At 35.2% G+C, this 17,124-nt stretch overlaps 1 protein-coding gene and 1 long non-coding RNA gene across 4 annotated transcripts; one reads left to right on the top strand and one right to left on the bottom strand.

The window, feature by feature from the left end:
* Positions 1-3,725: 3,725 nt before the first annotated feature.
* Positions 3,726-6,937, bottom strand: LOC147496750 (uncharacterized). Of its 3 annotated transcripts, none has more exons than XR_015196652.1 (5): positions 6,607-6,937; positions 6,243-6,296; positions 5,393-5,439; positions 4,986-5,203; positions 3,726-4,607 (listed from the first exon to the last, which is right to left on the bottom strand). It is a non-coding gene; the product is annotated as an uncharacterized LOC147496750 (long non-coding RNA). The 3 variants fall into 3 exon arrangements; XR_015196651.1 differs by having other exon boundaries at positions 6,243-6,279; XR_015196650.1 differs by lacking the exons at positions 6,243-6,296; positions 6,607-6,937 and having other exon boundaries at positions 5,393-6,235.
* Positions 6,938-10,497: 3,560 nt separating this feature from the next.
* LOC147496749 (ferric reduction oxidase 7, chloroplastic-like) lies at positions 10,498-16,155 on the top strand. Its single transcript, XM_086559639.1, has 9 exons — positions 10,498-10,814; positions 10,899-10,992; positions 11,365-11,559; positions 11,965-12,199; positions 12,670-12,997; positions 13,078-13,348; positions 14,060-14,315; positions 14,525-14,957; positions 15,679-16,155. Exons 1-9 carry the CDS (start codon positions 10,544-10,546, stop codon positions 15,846-15,848), a joined length of 2,253 nt encoding a protein of 750 aa, XP_086415765.1. The 5' UTR covers positions 10,498-10,543; the 3' UTR covers positions 15,849-16,155.
* The last annotated feature ends 969 nt before the right edge of the window (positions 16,156-17,124 follow it).

The following is a 17,124-nucleotide window of genomic DNA, read 5'->3' as shown; positions in this document are numbered from 1 at the left end:
ATCTAATTAGCATTATGCACGTGTGTTGCATGTATTTAAATCGTGAACCCGAAAAAAAAAAAAAAGAGCAAGTGTATGAGACGTAAGTCATTAAGAAGCAACTCCAAAAAAAAACGTTTCTCTTAGGTTGAGTCCAATGGCTCTCTTGGTTTAAAAAGTAGTGTTAAAAGTCGATAAATAAAATTTAAAATCAATAAAATGGAAATTAAAAGTCGATAAACTAAAGAAATTTAAAAGTCGAAAATAATTTTTTCTTTTTTTTTCTTCCCTAAATGGTTACTGTACACAAATTAATTGGAAATCTATTTTGCTTTCCAAGCGTTTGTAATGTGTCCACGTATAAAATCTAATGAAATAAATTATGCTTTATCGTTGCTTATTTTAAATCGTGAACTTTTAAAAAAAAAAAGAGCAATTTGTATGAGACGTAAGTCATTAAGAAGCAAAAGGGAAAAAGCCATTTTCTCTTATGTTTCAATGGTAGTCCCTATATCTCTTGAACATACGCTTATCAAATGCTTACCAAGTTAAATATTTAAACTCATTAAATAAGTATTATCAGTTCTAAGAAAACAAATATTTGTTACTAATAATTTTTACACCTAACACCTTATCAGTTTTCACAACCCTTCCATTTTCTTCCGTGTTCCTAAACGTAACCATTTAAAACACACCTAAACTAATCAATAAAACAGGAAAAAACAGAAAAACCAATACAACATTGTGATATGTTGTACGACATAAGAGCATAACTTTTATAAAAAAAAATGGAACATCAAGGTACATGCATTTCAGTAACAAAAGTGAGTGCTCGATGAGATGCTGAATAGATAACGACCAAAAGTGAGATGTTCAGTACCTGTACAGTAAAGTTAGAAATTTTGATTGTTAGTGAAAAGAGTGATAACATTATAAACCAATAAAAAAAAAAGGTGGAAAAAACACGGAAATGAATCAATCTACGTCAAATAAGCAAGAATCAAAAGCCCTGAACTCCAACAAATAGCAAAATAAACTACCATTATCTAAAGCCGAAGAGTGCTCTAGAATCCATAACAATGTTATCATCTTCCCTCTCCTTCGAAACTCAGTAAAGTCAATAATATCACCCGCAAGTCAGCAACAGCCCAACACCACCTTCATCACTAATTATCTTAGCAATCAAACCAATAACAGGAAATGACTCAGTAATCCTCCTAGGAAAAAAAAAGGTTTGATACAGACCAAATAACTCAGCCACATATGGTACAACATAGGGACAAAACTTCTCCATTAAGAGAAAAGAATATCGGGGTGAATGCAAAAATGAGGATTAGAAAAATCCACCCAAAAGGAAAAAAACTATGCAGAACAAAAGTCTTAAAACAACTTAAAAAGGGATCTGAATCTTCTACAGTTACACTTGGATCTTGTGTGAGTGATAACAGTGTAAACCAATATGCAAAAAATAGGGAAAAAATAGGAAACATAAAAGATACACACCTCGTGGATAAAGGTTATACCGTTATACCATAGGACACATTAACCGCCTATCAAGAGTGGCGGCTTCCAACTTGTCATGGAGTTGTGATATCATGTAGCTGCACATAGGATTCAATATATATGGGGGTAAAACAAATAGAGATAGTAAAGTTGAACAGATAAAAAACAAATAGATAGTAGCTAGTAGTTATTAATAAATTGGTAGTAACCGATAGATTATGAGCAAGAAAATAATATGCGTGAACATAGCTATTACATACAATTAGTTTTCTCATATCCCATCTTCAGTTGATAGAATGTTATTTGCCAAGTTTGTTATCACCAATACCTACAAATACCTACCGTTATAACCTCAGCTCTTTGTTAAACATCCCATTTATCACCTTCTTAATAAAACGCATAATCAAAATTGTTTAAAGTTTAAACTGTTACTTATATCTTCTCGTCCTATTCATCATATGCCCAACCCCATGTACAATTTCACTATTCAACCCACCATCTATTACTCGACACTGAGACTAAAAAGAGCCACTGCATGACGGGCTCATCTAGTTGAGGTCAAAATCACATTAGAACCTCTCATTATCCATATTTTGCTTGTCCAAAATTTATTGCATGCCCCTAAATTATAAGGTGGGCAAGAAAAAAGCATCCACTTAGAACACTATATATAATAAACAACACTAAAATAATAATGGAATAATTAATTAAAAAATAAATTATTACCAATTGGTCAAAGTAGAATCTTGTTAACAGTCTAGACACCTTCACAATCCCCAATTGTCATAGCTTAAACAAAATCGCAGCGAGAGAGATAGGGGGAGAGGTGACGGAGCCATATTATATTTCACTGCAAAATTAAAAGATAAAATCATAGAATAAACGATCAAACAATCAAACAATGATCAAATCCACGTTGAGCATCAGTCCACACTCCAATGAATTTTGACTGTACATGCAATCCCATAATGACCATGAGAGGCATTCTAAATTATTTATGTACGGATGATTAAATAAATAAAAGGAAAGACACTATGGATGAGTGAATAAATAGTTAGGGTACATCCATTCCATTTGAAGGAACTGTAAAGTAATAATAGGCATCAGTCAAGGAAATTTGAATTGTAGAAAATATTTAGCAAATTTAAACAACAATTCAATAAGAGAAGTTATTAAACAACGATTTGATTTTGTAACACAATGTGTTCATCTGAGAAGTTAAACAAACCAACAAAGTAAAAAATTATAAAGTTAAAGTTCTACTGAGTCACTTTCTGAAACTGAGGCAAAGACAGAAAGTCTACCCACATTGGCATTGATGAATTCAAAAGAAGAGAGGACAACTGAGGCAGTGGAGAATGCACCTAACATGATTGAATAGCCTAGTTTTGGGCCTGTGTGTGTGTGTGTGTGTGATAGCATAGACATTTGCAAATTTGAAATAGCAAATTGAACTAATCTACACATAGATAATTTCAAATATTTCCACAATGATAACATCAAAACTCAAAACCCCATTTTAAATAAACCAAAAATAAACAATATTTACCTCAAGAGCAAGCTTGAATATTCGAAAATTCTTTTACTCTTTAACATTACGACAAAGCTCCCACCTTGAAAGACTCTTCCCTTTTTTTAGCAACTTGATCCAAAACAAAAGAAGACCCAACATCAGGATTCTCTATTAATCAAATCCTCTTATAAACCCCAATTCATTTCTGTAATAGGTTTCTTTCATATTTTTTGTTGTTTTTTTCGTCATTGTAAATTTTGGGCATCCAACAACTTATTCAACGGTTACTGGTACGTGGGTTTTGAATGAATAATGATGTTGAAGATATTAAGTGGTGTCAGAAACGATTGAGAAGCTTGAAAAAGAGCAACCTCGAGAGAAAGGGTGGGCGAAATGGGGAGACCGAGAGAGCGATTAGAGAGAGGAAAAATTGAGAATCTAATAGAAATTTTGTTAAGTGACGAAATTACAATTTTGCTCCTGTGACGGACACAAATGTGACACCAAATCTCATACCCCCAACAAACGTGACACCAAATCACTATTCTTCATACCCCACTAGCATCATGCACGTGCTACACACGAATTCACAATGCAGACGTGAAATCACAAACTTATAATTGGCAAGTAACATACAATGCATCACAAACTTATAATTGGCAAATAACATACATCAACTAAAACTATCCACACACACACCTAAAAAAAAATCCAATGCTGAGCTGCTCAGTTCATGCAAAGTTAGTACATTTATTTTTTTATCATTCAGTGTTCTGAAAGAAATATCGAGTACATGGAAGGACAACATGAAAACAACTCTTTCCCCTAACATAGAGCTGCTCAAAAACTTTATTCCACAATAGCCATCAGATAGGTATATTCCTTTGTCTGCACGCTCCTTGATTCTCTTCTCAACCTTAGGTCTAAAATGTTTGATAAGACATTGCACCGGCCAAGTAGCAACACGTCTCATGCTCAAATGGTGTGCTCTTCAATTTGCTTAGTAACTTCTTCAAGCATGTCAATCTCCTCCAGTTTTGCATTATCGACCTTCAATCTTTAAACTTCAATTCCTCAAAAAAACACTAAACGAAAGTAGAAAAACAAAAAAATAATGCTCTAAATACATAATACAAAACAACAACACAACAACATCGTTTTAATAGTTCAGATGTGAAATCATGAACTTTACATTGATACTTTAAAACTTAGATTAAACATAGGTTGTACAGATTTATATGCACAGCTAGGGGGCGGGCAAATTCCAGCATACTTATTATCCCATTTAGCTACATTATGAGCGTTATAATTACATTTACGTGGAATCCAAAAAAAACTCTAAACCGGCTGTAAAGTCACTTGGAAAACACTCTTTAAAAGCTTTTTTAAATCATATTACAATGCTCTTCTAATCTCCATGTCAGACTATTATCCCTTACTGTAAAAGCCTTCGTAAGCTATTGGTTGTTACCTATTACCATTGTGTTGGGTGTATGTAAAGTATTTGCTAACACTACTGCTAATTCTCCCCCCTTACACTCTGGTTGCATAGCAGCTAGAAGTCGTCCATCATGTCTCTTACATAAGGTTGTAGCTGCTCCACTATTTGTACCTATATCATAAGCACCATCAAAATATATTGTACAACAGTCCAACACCACCTTCATTACTAAGTATAATGGCAATCAAACTAACAGTAGAAGATGACACAATAATCATCCTAATTAAATCAAGTAAAGTATTATAATATATGCGCCCAGTATATATGCAGTTCAGTTAGTAACACTAATTGTTAGTTGGGTATGGGAGCTGAAACTTATCTTACGGGTGAATGTTGTACAACAGGGCGTATGTACTACTTATCAAGAGTTATCAGGTTGGAACTATTTATCGGATAATTTAACAGTGTATATAGGATTCAATACGTAGGTAACTCTTAAATAATATATAGTATTTGCATTGTACAAAGAGGTGTTGGAGGTACACTTACAGTGTAGGAGCACATGTCCAAAAAAAGACAAGTTGATCATCCATAGCCATCATGTCCCCTCTTAGCAAGGTGTGCACTGCCCACAACGACTATCATGCTTGTAAAAATAAGAAAAACATGCAATTGCATCCACAACGTATATCGACTTGTCCTTCATATCAGAAGTGGTTGCCACGAAGTTGTAAATTCCAATCTATCATATCCGATAACAGGTAGCTCTGCACATAGGATTCAATACGTAGGTAGCTCTTCACATAGAATTCAATACGTAGGTAACTCTTAAATAATATAGTATTTACATTTTATACAGGGATGTTGGAGGTACCATAAAATAGATTAGAAAAAAAAAATAAAAGAAAGAAATAAAATAGAATATAATAAAATTTTGGTTGTTCGATCGATATTACCTACAATGATGCATACGTAGTAACTTTGCATGCTTAGACACTCCCCACTTAAGTCCCACCAACCATGCATAGAGAATGAGGAAAAGATTAATAATAAATGAACATATATATTTTTTTCTTATGGATCGAACACAATCTAAAGTGTAAACAAAGAAGAAAAATTATTTCTCGCGTCACTAAAGGAAAATTAACCAAAAATATGAAAATTGTCATAAATATAAAGCTTCTCCAAATTTACAAAGACAACCACTTATTTGCAATTAATGTCCTCGTCATTTATATTCTCAATCTTTTCACTACCTGAAAAAGTTTGTAAGAATTTAATTGTGAACTGTTGCTCTAAGATGAAAGAGCTAAGTGATATTTCGATTCCTTATAGGTTGTAGAGATCGCGTTAAGAATATAGAAGGCCAATTACTTGACCAAATAAATTGCCAAAACAAATCGACTAAAGTACGATATACAAAACACAAATAGGATTGGACAGAAAAAACCCACTGCAAAATTAAAAAGACAAAATCACAAAATAAACAATCAAACAATGATAAAAATATTAAATCAGGTCTTGCTCGAAATAATGTGCAACTTGTTATGTTTACATTATAGCCTTCCAAAAACAGCTTAAGAAAAACGGGATTGGCAAGTATACATGTAGTGATTATTCGAATATACAAATAACCAGACATGCACAAAAGTACCTTTGATATCAGAGATTGTATTGGCACCCGATTGAAAAAATAAAAGCAAATGAACATGATGGAAAAAAGCATGATTATTTATACTGAGGTCGAAACTCAAAAAACAATTAACTGAATTCAGTTTATATCATAAACAAAGGAGAAAACCATACCTCTGTAAGCTTGCAGGATGGAGTCCAATCGATTCCGCTGCAACAAACCCAAAGCTAAACATAATTCAAAACACCCATTCTTTCTTCAAAGTTTATTAATGCAAAGAATCGGAATGAAACTAATAGCTAAAAAAAAAGGCTATTCCATCTAAGGCATAGCATGAACCGAGGGCTTGCATTAATTCCATTTATTTTGAAGCGGCGGTTATACTATACAAACATAGGGTTCACCTTTCTTTCATTTAATTTTTTCACTTCATTTATTTTTTCTATATAATGTTCTAATCTATCTTTTGACGATTAAATAAACAATAGATAGTTTACCAAAGCCAAAAAGAGAAGGGAACTGAAGGGTACTGTTTACCATAATTCTTTTATTGATCACCACCATCTCGAACATTTGTTGACTTATCGACCAGAAAACCTTTGCTATTATATAGTCGTTGGCTCTCTTTCATAAGATTCGTGTAGTTATGACCTTCATATAAATTCTCTTTGATACTGTGGGTTTTGAATGAAGTTGGGTAATTATTAAATGGGTTTTGAGTGTGATGATGTCGAAGATATTGAACGGTGTCGGAAACGCTTGAGAAGAGGACGAAACAGAAATACGGAGAGAGAGAAAAAATCAAGTTTGCCCCTGTGACGGACACAACGTGACACCAAATCACTATTCCTCATACCCCAACATTTTCTAATATAGTAAGATATTTTTCTAATATAGTACTAGCAAACAGCACGCACGTGAGCAAAAAATATATTTAGAATACGTAGGGCCTACAATTGGAGAGAGAAAAAAAACAATCTATCTCTTTTTATATTTTTTAATTATTTTATTCTAGTAGGGTCTATAGAAAAGATAAAAAAAAACAAAAATGACAAAAAAAAAAAAAAATGTGTGGACACTATTATTCTTGGCCCACTATTTTTATCTTTAAGACTTAAACATTCAAATATTTACCATTATGCCATCAATTTTTATTTTTTTAAGTCTTTGAAAATCAGATAATTACTATTTTTGCTCCTATGACGGACACAAATGTGACACCAAAATACTATTCCTCCTACCCCATATTTTTATAATATAGTCAGATATATAAGATTGGGTTATTTAGCATAGCTAATTAGAGAAACCAAACTCAAATTGACTATTCGTGTGAACTCGCCATTAGCGAAATTAGACGGGTTAAGACGGAAAAGAGACTGAGGTACTAAATTGAAACAAATTGGGAATTCAAAATACTAATAAGCGAGAAAAAATACTAATACTATTTAAGAAAAAAAAATGAAAATACATAATATTAAATAGTTATAAATTCTAAAGCAAACAGTATTTTGCTGACAGATTCATAAAATTGAATTCTATACGACTATACATGTATTACTGTTTGCATTGGGCCCTTTGCATGAAATCCACATTAGGTATCTGGTCAATTAGAGGACATCACCTTCCTAGTATCAGTAGGAATGATTCGGTGTACGTTGCCGCAGCCGTCTAATGCCACTTTCAGTTTACTCACTCTGTCAGCTTTCAGTGCACCCAAACTCTTGTATTTATTTTGTGATCGGGGATTCCAAACGTTTTACACCTTATTCTACACCCGAACCCACTAGCTGGCCACGTACACAACTTTAGGCTTTAGCAGATAATTGGGATGCGTTCGGTGAGAGGGCCGCCCGACTTTCAAGTCCAGATATGATGTTGGGCTTAAGCCCACAACCGGGCAAGTGGGCAAGTAGACCAACTGCCAAGAAAGCAACTTGGAATTTATTAGAAAGCAACAATACACCGATATTTTCTTTGTGGACGAAGGTTTTAGTTGTAGATTTGTAGTTAATAAAACAAAAAATTGGTCACAAGGCACATTTTCAAGTGAAAATCACTCTCAAAACCAACTATTTTTGTTAATCACTTTCAAAGACAAATTTTGGGTGAAAATAATCCTTAAGGATTAATGACCCGGATTTAAAATAAATATTTTTCGATTTTACAATTTGTATCGTTTTGTTATGAACAACGAGTGTTCATACCTTATCATACCTTATGCTGATGTATGAACAATGAGTTTTCACACCCAAATAGATGAACGTACCTCATATTAATTATTCATAGCTCATGTTGAGGTATAAACAATGATTATTCATATTCCAATAGGTGTTTTTACTGTTCATACATTATGTTGATGTATGATACTCCAAATAGGTACGCATAATGATTGTTCATAGCTCGTGTTGATGTATGAACAGTGATTGTTCATACTCTAATAAGTACTTTTATTGATCATACATTATGTTGGGGGTATAAATATTGATTGTTCATAGCCCAAATAGATATAAACAATATGAACAATTATTGTTTATAGCTCATATTGATGTATAAATAGTGATTGTTCATACTCCAATATTTTTACTGATCATACATTATGTTGCGGTATGAATAGTGATTGTTCATATGAACAATGAGTATTTATTTAATTTATAACTCATGTTAAGATATAGGGGTGGGAATTTGGCCCTAACGACCCTAACCCGGCCCTGACCGACCCGACCCTAAGCCCTATAAAGCCCTTACAACTAAAGCCCTCACAACTAAAGCGAGTTTAGAGCGGGGTTTAACCCGCCCTAATGCCCTTTCTAAAGCGGGGTCGGGCTAAGGTTTCAAACATAGGCCCGACCCTAACTAAGCCCCTAACAAACCCTAGTTATAATTTCACTATAAAATACACAACTAAAACTATCCAACTCCATTACATATTTTCAATTAAAATAACACCCCTTTTGTAATTTATCACTTACCGGTATGGGTACTTCTAATAACTTGTCTTATATCATATAAAACTTGTAAACCTAATTGTTTCTATCTCACAACTCACGCACACCTCACAACTCCCCGCCTAACCTAATTAAGCAAGAACAATAATGAGCACCTGGACACTAGCCTAATGAAAAATAGGTTGACGTCGGTAAAACTCATTCCATACTCTTATTTGTCTTTTCGTTCTTCAATGTTAAATGTAATTTTGGTGAGATTTGAAGACAAAGAAATAACGGATTTATGTCAAATGAAAGCTCATTCCAAAATGTGTCTCATGCGATTTTAACGTAATTTTGAAATATAAATATGAGTCTATGTTCTTCGGTTTATTAGATTGTGGATATCGATTTTAAATTATTTGACTTATCAAAATTATTACTTAGATTGGTTGTTATTCAAATTTCAAAGTGGTGGGACTTTGAGTTTGCAAATCTTTGAAATTCTTTTGTAATATAAATGAGTTTTAAACCGATTAAATAAAAGAAAAAAAAATATATAGGCCGCCCCTACCCGCCTTAAAACTGATTAAAGAGGGCTTAAAAGGTAGGGTCGAGGCTTGAAATTTAGACTTATGACCGCGCCCTATAGGGACTTTAGTACGGACCGGCCCTGGCCCCTAATAACTGAAAGGCTTTAAATGTTTAGGGCCGGGCTAGCCCGACCCGGCCCATTGCCCACCCCTATTAAGATATAAACAGTAATTATTTATAATATATACACCGAGTTGTTTTGGTTGGACCGGACTATTTATTATTTCGTATTAGGAGTACACTTGACTTTTCATCTACCCAAACCGTTTTTAATTTCACGGTATACTTGAACTTTCGGCCCATCATCTACCCGGTCCTTGGTCCTGGAGGAAGTTGTGAGTGATTAAAAAAGAGTAAAAGGTGTCTACTAGAGTTATTTCCTCCCGTCTTCGAGAGTCACTCCCTGTTAATAAAACAGGAAACACATGACTTTGTTGTTAATTCGTATTCAAACAAGCAGCTGTAAAGCGTGACTGCATCCCAGAAACTTGGCCTTGATTTCATATTTTCCTGGGATATTAATTATATTATTCAAAAAACGAAAGGAATGTTTAGGGACATTGTGTGTGGGTATTTATCTGATGATGAATATTTGTAACCTTAAAAATATGGAGAAAGCAACTCTTATGGTGGTGCTTGTTACTTGTTATTTATCCTAACGCACAAGTGGTGTGTTATGGCTTGGTACCCACGTATTTTAAATCTGTACATCTTCCATAAACACTTGCTACAAACCAGGTTGTGGACGATATTGAGTTTTTAGCTTCCCTCTCATTCAACAAAAGAGAATTTTGTGGTTGAAATGGTGATATATATGGACGGATGGACCCTCCGACATTCAATGATCTTGTCTTTTTGTCATGAATCTATAACCTAGGACAGGAAGACCAGTATATAAACCAACCAACAGTTGCCATTGTAGGAATAGCGGGAGTAGGTTTTGATAATATAGAGTAATGGCCATGGATGGAGTTTTGGAACAACATCAAGTCCCACTTCTTTCAAATGTTTGTTATGATGCCTCCACTAAAAAGACCACTGCACCACCACCACCACCACCACACTTGAGCCTACCACTGTTTTTTCTCAAATGGGCGCTTAAAATTCTAATGTGGGTCATTACCATTGCTTGGGTTGCATTTGTGTTCTTTTATCCCTCCGAGTTTGTTCAGCGGCTCTATACACAGTGGATTAGGCATAGTAGTGGAACCCTTTTTGGTCGCACGGGTAAACTTGCATTTTTACTTTGCTATTGCTTATCTCATGTTTATTCTATCTTTAGTTACTAATTAACTCAACCACCATGTACAGGTAGCGCGTTTCTGATCACCGGCGGCCCTGTCCTCATTGTGGTATTTCTTGCAATCGGATATGTGATTGCTTCGTCTCCAGAGAACTTCCACGAGTATGTTTTTCTTGACATTTATTTGCTTGTTTGGTTCCAACTCATGATCTGAGGGCTGTACTTTGAAGTTTACACAGGAAAGAGGCTGTATGTATAGCCGTCAAGCGGAGTGTGTAAAAAGGGTAAAGAAAGAGCATTGTTTGAAACAAAAGTCTCCTAGGAGTTATCATACATCTTAAACGCCATTTGGATGATTATACTTCTTTTAGGAGTTGCAACCAACGGATTATACTATATGAACCTATTATGCTTTTGGGACCTACAATAACTTTCAGAGATTCAAGAGTTGCAACTCTCATAGTGTTATATATTGTTCTTTATTTGTAATTGTTCTAGCTTTTTCAGTAACCGTTTCATTTTGCCAATCACCAGAAAGAAACCAAAGTTTAAGGGTTTCCGCTTATGGACATTCCCTATACTTGTCGATGGACCATTTGGGATTGTTAATGCTGCTGAATTGATTGGAATTCTTTTGTTCGCCGTGTATATCATTTGGGCTGTCTCTGCTTATACCTTACAGAATCTTAACATCCTTTCTAAGTTTACCTTGCTTTCTTGGGAGAAAAGGTAAACCATCATCTCTTTCAGTTCTTGAAAATATCATATGATTTTCCCCATGACTTACCAAAGCAGAAAACAACATAAAACTGTAAAATGTCTATTATAAATGATGAAAATTGTTTGTTCAAGCATTGTTCAACAGTTCCAATTGAAGTTCAAGATAACTAATATCATCATAGAGAAAAAAAAAAATTGTTTGCCATAATTTTTCTTTCCTGTAATTTCGTCCTAGCGTTCAATTGTCAAAGCATAAATTTTTGACAATGTTGCTTACGTGTGCTGTCTTAGTTTTCCCCTCGTCTTGGAGCATAAGTACTAGAATTTTTGAATTTTTCATGTCAAAACTCAAAACTCAAAACCAATTATGTTGTGGCAGTTTACTGACCTGGAATACTATTCTATATATATCAGCTCTCTGATGTTGGCATTAATGGGGTCACGGTTTGGTACAATTGGGTTATTCTGCTTGGCATTTTTATTTCTACCAGTAGCAAGGGGGTCCTTTCTTCTCCGTCTTATAGATGTTCCTTTTGAGCAAGCTACCAGGTACCACGTATGGTTAGGCCATCTTACAATGTTAATGTTCACCTTACATGGAGTATTTTTCCTCTGGGGATGGGCAATGCAGGGTCGCCTCCTACGTGAGGTGAGATAACTTTTGGTATTTTATGACTGTCCTTTTCCTATATTTGTTTATATATCTGGCTGACTGGCTCTATGAGTTCACCAGTGGAGTGAGTTCTTACTTTGGGTGGGGAAACAAGTTGTGCGCTTCTGTCTGCTCAACTTTTCCTATCCTCTCGTGTGTCCAGTCCCTTCCCCTCTTTTCTTCCTATGTCTCTTTGTTTTAATTTATTCCTCAAACCAGCGGTAAATTCTTTTTTTAGCCCGACAAAAGCATTATGTTATGGATATATTCCTCCATTGGTTAAACACAGACAATCTTTCTGTTGTGAGTGGTTGAACTGTAAAAGTGTTTTTAAGTTGTAGCTTTCCCTTTAAATGAGATGTCTGTAATTTTATTTGTATTTTTCTTCAGCATGTTGCCATTACTTCTCATAAATTTGTTGCCGTCAACATTATATATGATTAATTTCTTATGTATTTCCCACCCAGATGTTGCGGTGGCCAAATATTGGCATTGCTATTCTTCCAGGGGTTATCAGTCTCTTTTCTGGTTTGTTGATGTGGGTGACATCACTCCATCCAGTGAGGACAAATTATTTTGAGTTGTTCTTCTACACCCATCAACTATATGTAATATTTGTTATCTTCTTAGCCTTTCATGTGGGGGACTTCATTTTTAGCATAGCATCCGCAGGAATTTTTCTTTTCATACTCGATCGCTTTCTGAGATTTTGCCAATCTCGAAAAACTGTAAAAGTTGTTTCAGCCACATGCCTTCCATGCGGAACACTAGAACTGGTTTTCTCGAAGCCTGCAAGTAATACTAGATCTTCTCAAGCAAACAATATTTTTAGATTTTTGCACCTATATGTTTTCATTTCTGAATTTGAAATGCAGGTCTGCAGTATAATGCTCTCAGTTTTATTTTCCTCCAAGTGCGGGAATTGTCTTGGCTTCAGTGGCATGCTTTTAGTGTTTCATCCAGTCCTTTGGATGGTAGACATCATATTTCAGTTCTCATAAAGGTACTCGGGGAATGGACGAGGAATCTGGGCGCTAGAGTATCATTGACTCCAGAGGATTCACTAAAGGAACGGTTGTTGCATCATTATAGGATAACGGCTTCAGTTGAGGGGCCTTACGGGCATGAATCGTCATACCATCTGAAGTAAGTTCTCTACTCTTAAGAATTTTATTTGGTTCTTGATATGATGTGTTGTTATGGATTACGTCACTCGCTTCTGTAAGAAAGTTCTTGTAAAGTGTAAATACGTCCTTTACTAGTTGCCTTCCAAGCTCAAATTGGTTTTTCCGCGGTTCAAGGAGAAGCACCAGATACCCCTCTAAATTAAAAGAGAAAATTGGTGCGGTGAGAACATTAAAAGTACAATTTCTTGTCTTGGATTCCATCATTCCACAAACACTTTTTACATCTTAGGGGTAAGTCCATGCTTCCGCTTCAAAGGAAGAATTCCTTAGCATTTGTCCTGCACTTCACCAGCTTGTTTTGTATTTTATGTCAACCAACTTAGCCTTCCATTTTTCCAAATCGTGTTGAAATTGAGTTGAGGGTTGGTTTTTGGTGAAGACGATCTCCCTACTGTGGAGGTCATCCTCACAAAAGTTCAACTCATTTCAACATGTCTAACATTGTCGAAAGAGAATGACATAATCAAATATTGTAGACCTTTAGGTAGATCCAAACATTGAAAACAACTTTTGACAAGGTTAAGAATTCCGGAAGGAGATGATTTTTGGTAGAGATGATCTAATGATTGTTCAGTCTTAATTCATCTTGTAGTCTGCCTTCTGTACAAATATTGGTAAATGGATCCTGTCCCGTATGATTTGCACTTACATTATTTACAAAATATTTTAGGTACAAAAATTTAATTCTGGTGGCTGGAGGCATTGGCATCTCACCTTTCCTGGCTATCTTGAGAGACATCGTCCACCATCTTGCACAAAAAGCCCCGTGTATGACAGAAAAAGTATCAATTGTTTGGGCCGTGAAAAGATCAAATGAGCTGTCTCTTCTTTATTCACTTGATTTTGAGTCAATCTGCCCATGCTATGCAGATAAACTGCATTTGGAGATCCAAACTTACGTAACTCGAGAATCAGAACCTGCACTGGTACATATTCAGTCCCATCAACTTTTTTTTTTAGCTAACGTGGTGTTCACCGCTCTTTGAGTGGCCTTAATCACCACGGAGTCCTGCCAGCCCACTAGAATATCTCGCCTCTTAATTAGTCAGTTCCATTAACTTATTAGTTTTCGTTATATTAGTTTGATCTGTTTAGTGCATTGATAAAAATAAAACTTTTGTTTTTTTTAAACCAGGAAGATGGTAAAGTTTGCAAAAGAATGAACTGCAGCTACTTCCCAGATGTCGACAACAGTGGCATTTCTGGTTTGGTCGGTACAGGGAACAAAGTATTGTCTGGATTATACGTTATATTCTCAACAATTGGGTTTATTGCCCTTCTGTCTCTAGTGGACCTATTCTATATAAAGCCTTGTGGAATATCTACGGGATGGTTCAGCGGACTTCTCTTTGTAACATGCATGGTCGGAAGTGTTGTTACCTTTGGAGCTATTATGGTGGTCCTCTGGCATTTGTGGGAAAGAAGAGATTCAAGCTACGAAAGGTGTATGAAGGATGGTAAACATGAAGAAGTGCAGTGCATTGAGCCAATTATGAGTACTGCTGGAAATCCAACTACTCTTGGTAGTTTGAGTAGTATTCAATATGGCTGCAGACCCAACTTACGAGGTAGGTTCCTGAACGAACTTTCACCATTAAGTACCAACAATTCCTTTTTTTGGCATTCTTGAACCTTTATGGAAACTGTGTACAATGTGACATTGCAGTACGTACAAAGGTAGATCAACGCCTTTTGGCATTGCTTAAGTACTTAAGTTCTACGGATCAGAGCAGTTTTCTCTGATTTGTAGTTTTCTGTCCCTTGGCCATTTCGTAGTTTTGGACTCAAATTATGTCTAAACGATGAACTGATGTCTAAAAGGTGGTTAGAAGTAGTAGCAAATTTTATGCTTTTTCAAATCTCTATTTTGACTGAAATATACATATTTACGTAAATCATGGAGATTGTACAACTAGGTTTAAGCTATTGTATTAAAGAAACAAGGTCATTAGGGTTTAAGCAATGCCCTAAGGTTCAGGTAAACCTAACATACAGTCATTCAAAGTTTATTAGCTATTTCTTTGATGCGTCTGGTAGTACGTAGTGTTTGACCTGACATATTACTACAAAAAGGAGTTCTATTTTAACAGTTCATAGCTGCTGGAGGCACGCGGATTACATAATTAGTTTATAATGGAAAACTTAATTATTGGCTCACTGCCTTCTTAGTAAGTGGAACCTAGAATAGGGACTATTTGAAACATTCAAGCATGTTTTTTAGGGTAGTCTGTCAAAATGAACCTTTATATACTGCTCGAACTTGTAATTGCTTTCATTTTCCTTCTCCAGACATATTTTGCTCCATTTCTGATCGTTGGGGACACGTTGATGTGGGCGTCATTGTTTGTGGTCCTCCGAGCCTTCAGTCAAGTGTTGCCAAAGAGTGCAGGTCACATAACTTAATGGGAAAAAAGAATCGAGCATATTTCCATTTCAACAGCCATAGTTTCGAGTTCTAGCACTTCCATTACTGCAGAATAACTGTATGAAATCCCCTGCACAAAGTTTTCAGAGGGTACACAGAGCACAAATACCATAACTGCGCACAATTTAAGGAGGAAGTTGTGCATGATTCACTCGCCCAGTGCACTCATTGTTGTAATCATTATACATCAGTGTAAGGTGACATTTGTTTTTGTCTCTTATAAGATGTGGCTTAGTGATTTTGGACATTTTTTTAGTTTGTTTTTTGCCTTTTATAAGAGGCATTCTACTAGAAATGTCTTATAAGAGATTCTAATTCTATAAGTACCAAAATTGGATCTACTTAAATTCTATAAGTCTTATAACTTGAAAAATGACTCAAACACTCTCGTCCATATATCCCTAGCTTCATTTTTCTCTTCCTCCATTTTCATTATCTTATTCTCCAAATAACTCCATTGCCCTAGCCACCACCGGCTACCACCACCACCACTGCCGCCACTACTACCACCACCACTACTACCACCATCATCACCTACACCACCACTACCACCATACTATTAAGAATATCACCACCACTACCACTGTGCTATTAAAATCACCACCACTTCCACTACTACCACCACCACCACCACCACTACCACCGTGCTATTAAGACCAATATCATTACCTCCACTACCACCACCACCACCACCGTACTATTAAAACTAATATTATCACCTCCACTACTACCACCACCACCGCCAATTAAAATAGTTTCTTAAAATCGATATTCTAATTATCAAAATTGATTTGAAACCGAAAATCAAACTATACATTTGTTTCAAATTAATCTATTCAAGTTAAATGTGATGTAAAGTAGGGTTATATTTGTCAAATAACCATCTATAAGATGTCATGTATTTGTTTTTTCTATTTTTACAAGTGTTTATAAGAGGAACTTAAAATGAAAAATGAACCACTTTATAAGACCCTCTTATAACACATAGTCTTATAAGACCCTCTTATAACTTAACCCAAAAAAACAAATAGCCCCTAAGTGTGTATTTTCTTGGACAGACCTAAATAAAAAGAATTATATATTACGAGTTTGTCATTGCCCTAAAAACATGTTTTGTGTTGGACACCTCCCTAACATAATTTCAAACATTTTTTAAAAATCCAATCAATATAAGTTTGAATTTTAATCAATAAAGTTTGAATTTCCTAAAATGTTTGAAATTTCGACATTACAATATTGCTTTGTGCCGCCTCTACAAGTAGTTTAGGTCAAGATGAGCTAGGTCAGTTTGGCACAAATGTAGGCGAAAG

This window comes from Coptis chinensis, chromosome 5 (assembly GCF_015680905.1).
Source record: "Coptis chinensis isolate HL-2020 chromosome 5, ASM1568090v1, whole genome shotgun sequence".
NCBI classification, from domain to species: Eukaryota; Viridiplantae; Streptophyta; class Magnoliopsida; order Ranunculales; family Ranunculaceae; genus Coptis; species Coptis chinensis.
This window is presented reverse-complemented; position numbering and strand designations above follow the sequence as displayed.

Coding starts and splice junctions, on each gene's coding strand:
- LOC147496749 (XM_086559639.1), top strand. CDS start 10,544: ATGGCCATGGATGGAGTTTTGGAACAACATCAAGTCCCACTTCTTTCA. Junction 10,815..10,898: donor AACCCTTTTTGGTCGCACGG/GTAAACTTGCAT, acceptor CACCATGTACAG/GTAGCGCGTTTCTGATCACC. Junction 13,349..14,059: donor GAATCGTCATACCATCTGAA/GTAAGTTCTCTA, acceptor AAAATATTTTAG/GTACAAAAATTTAATTCTGG.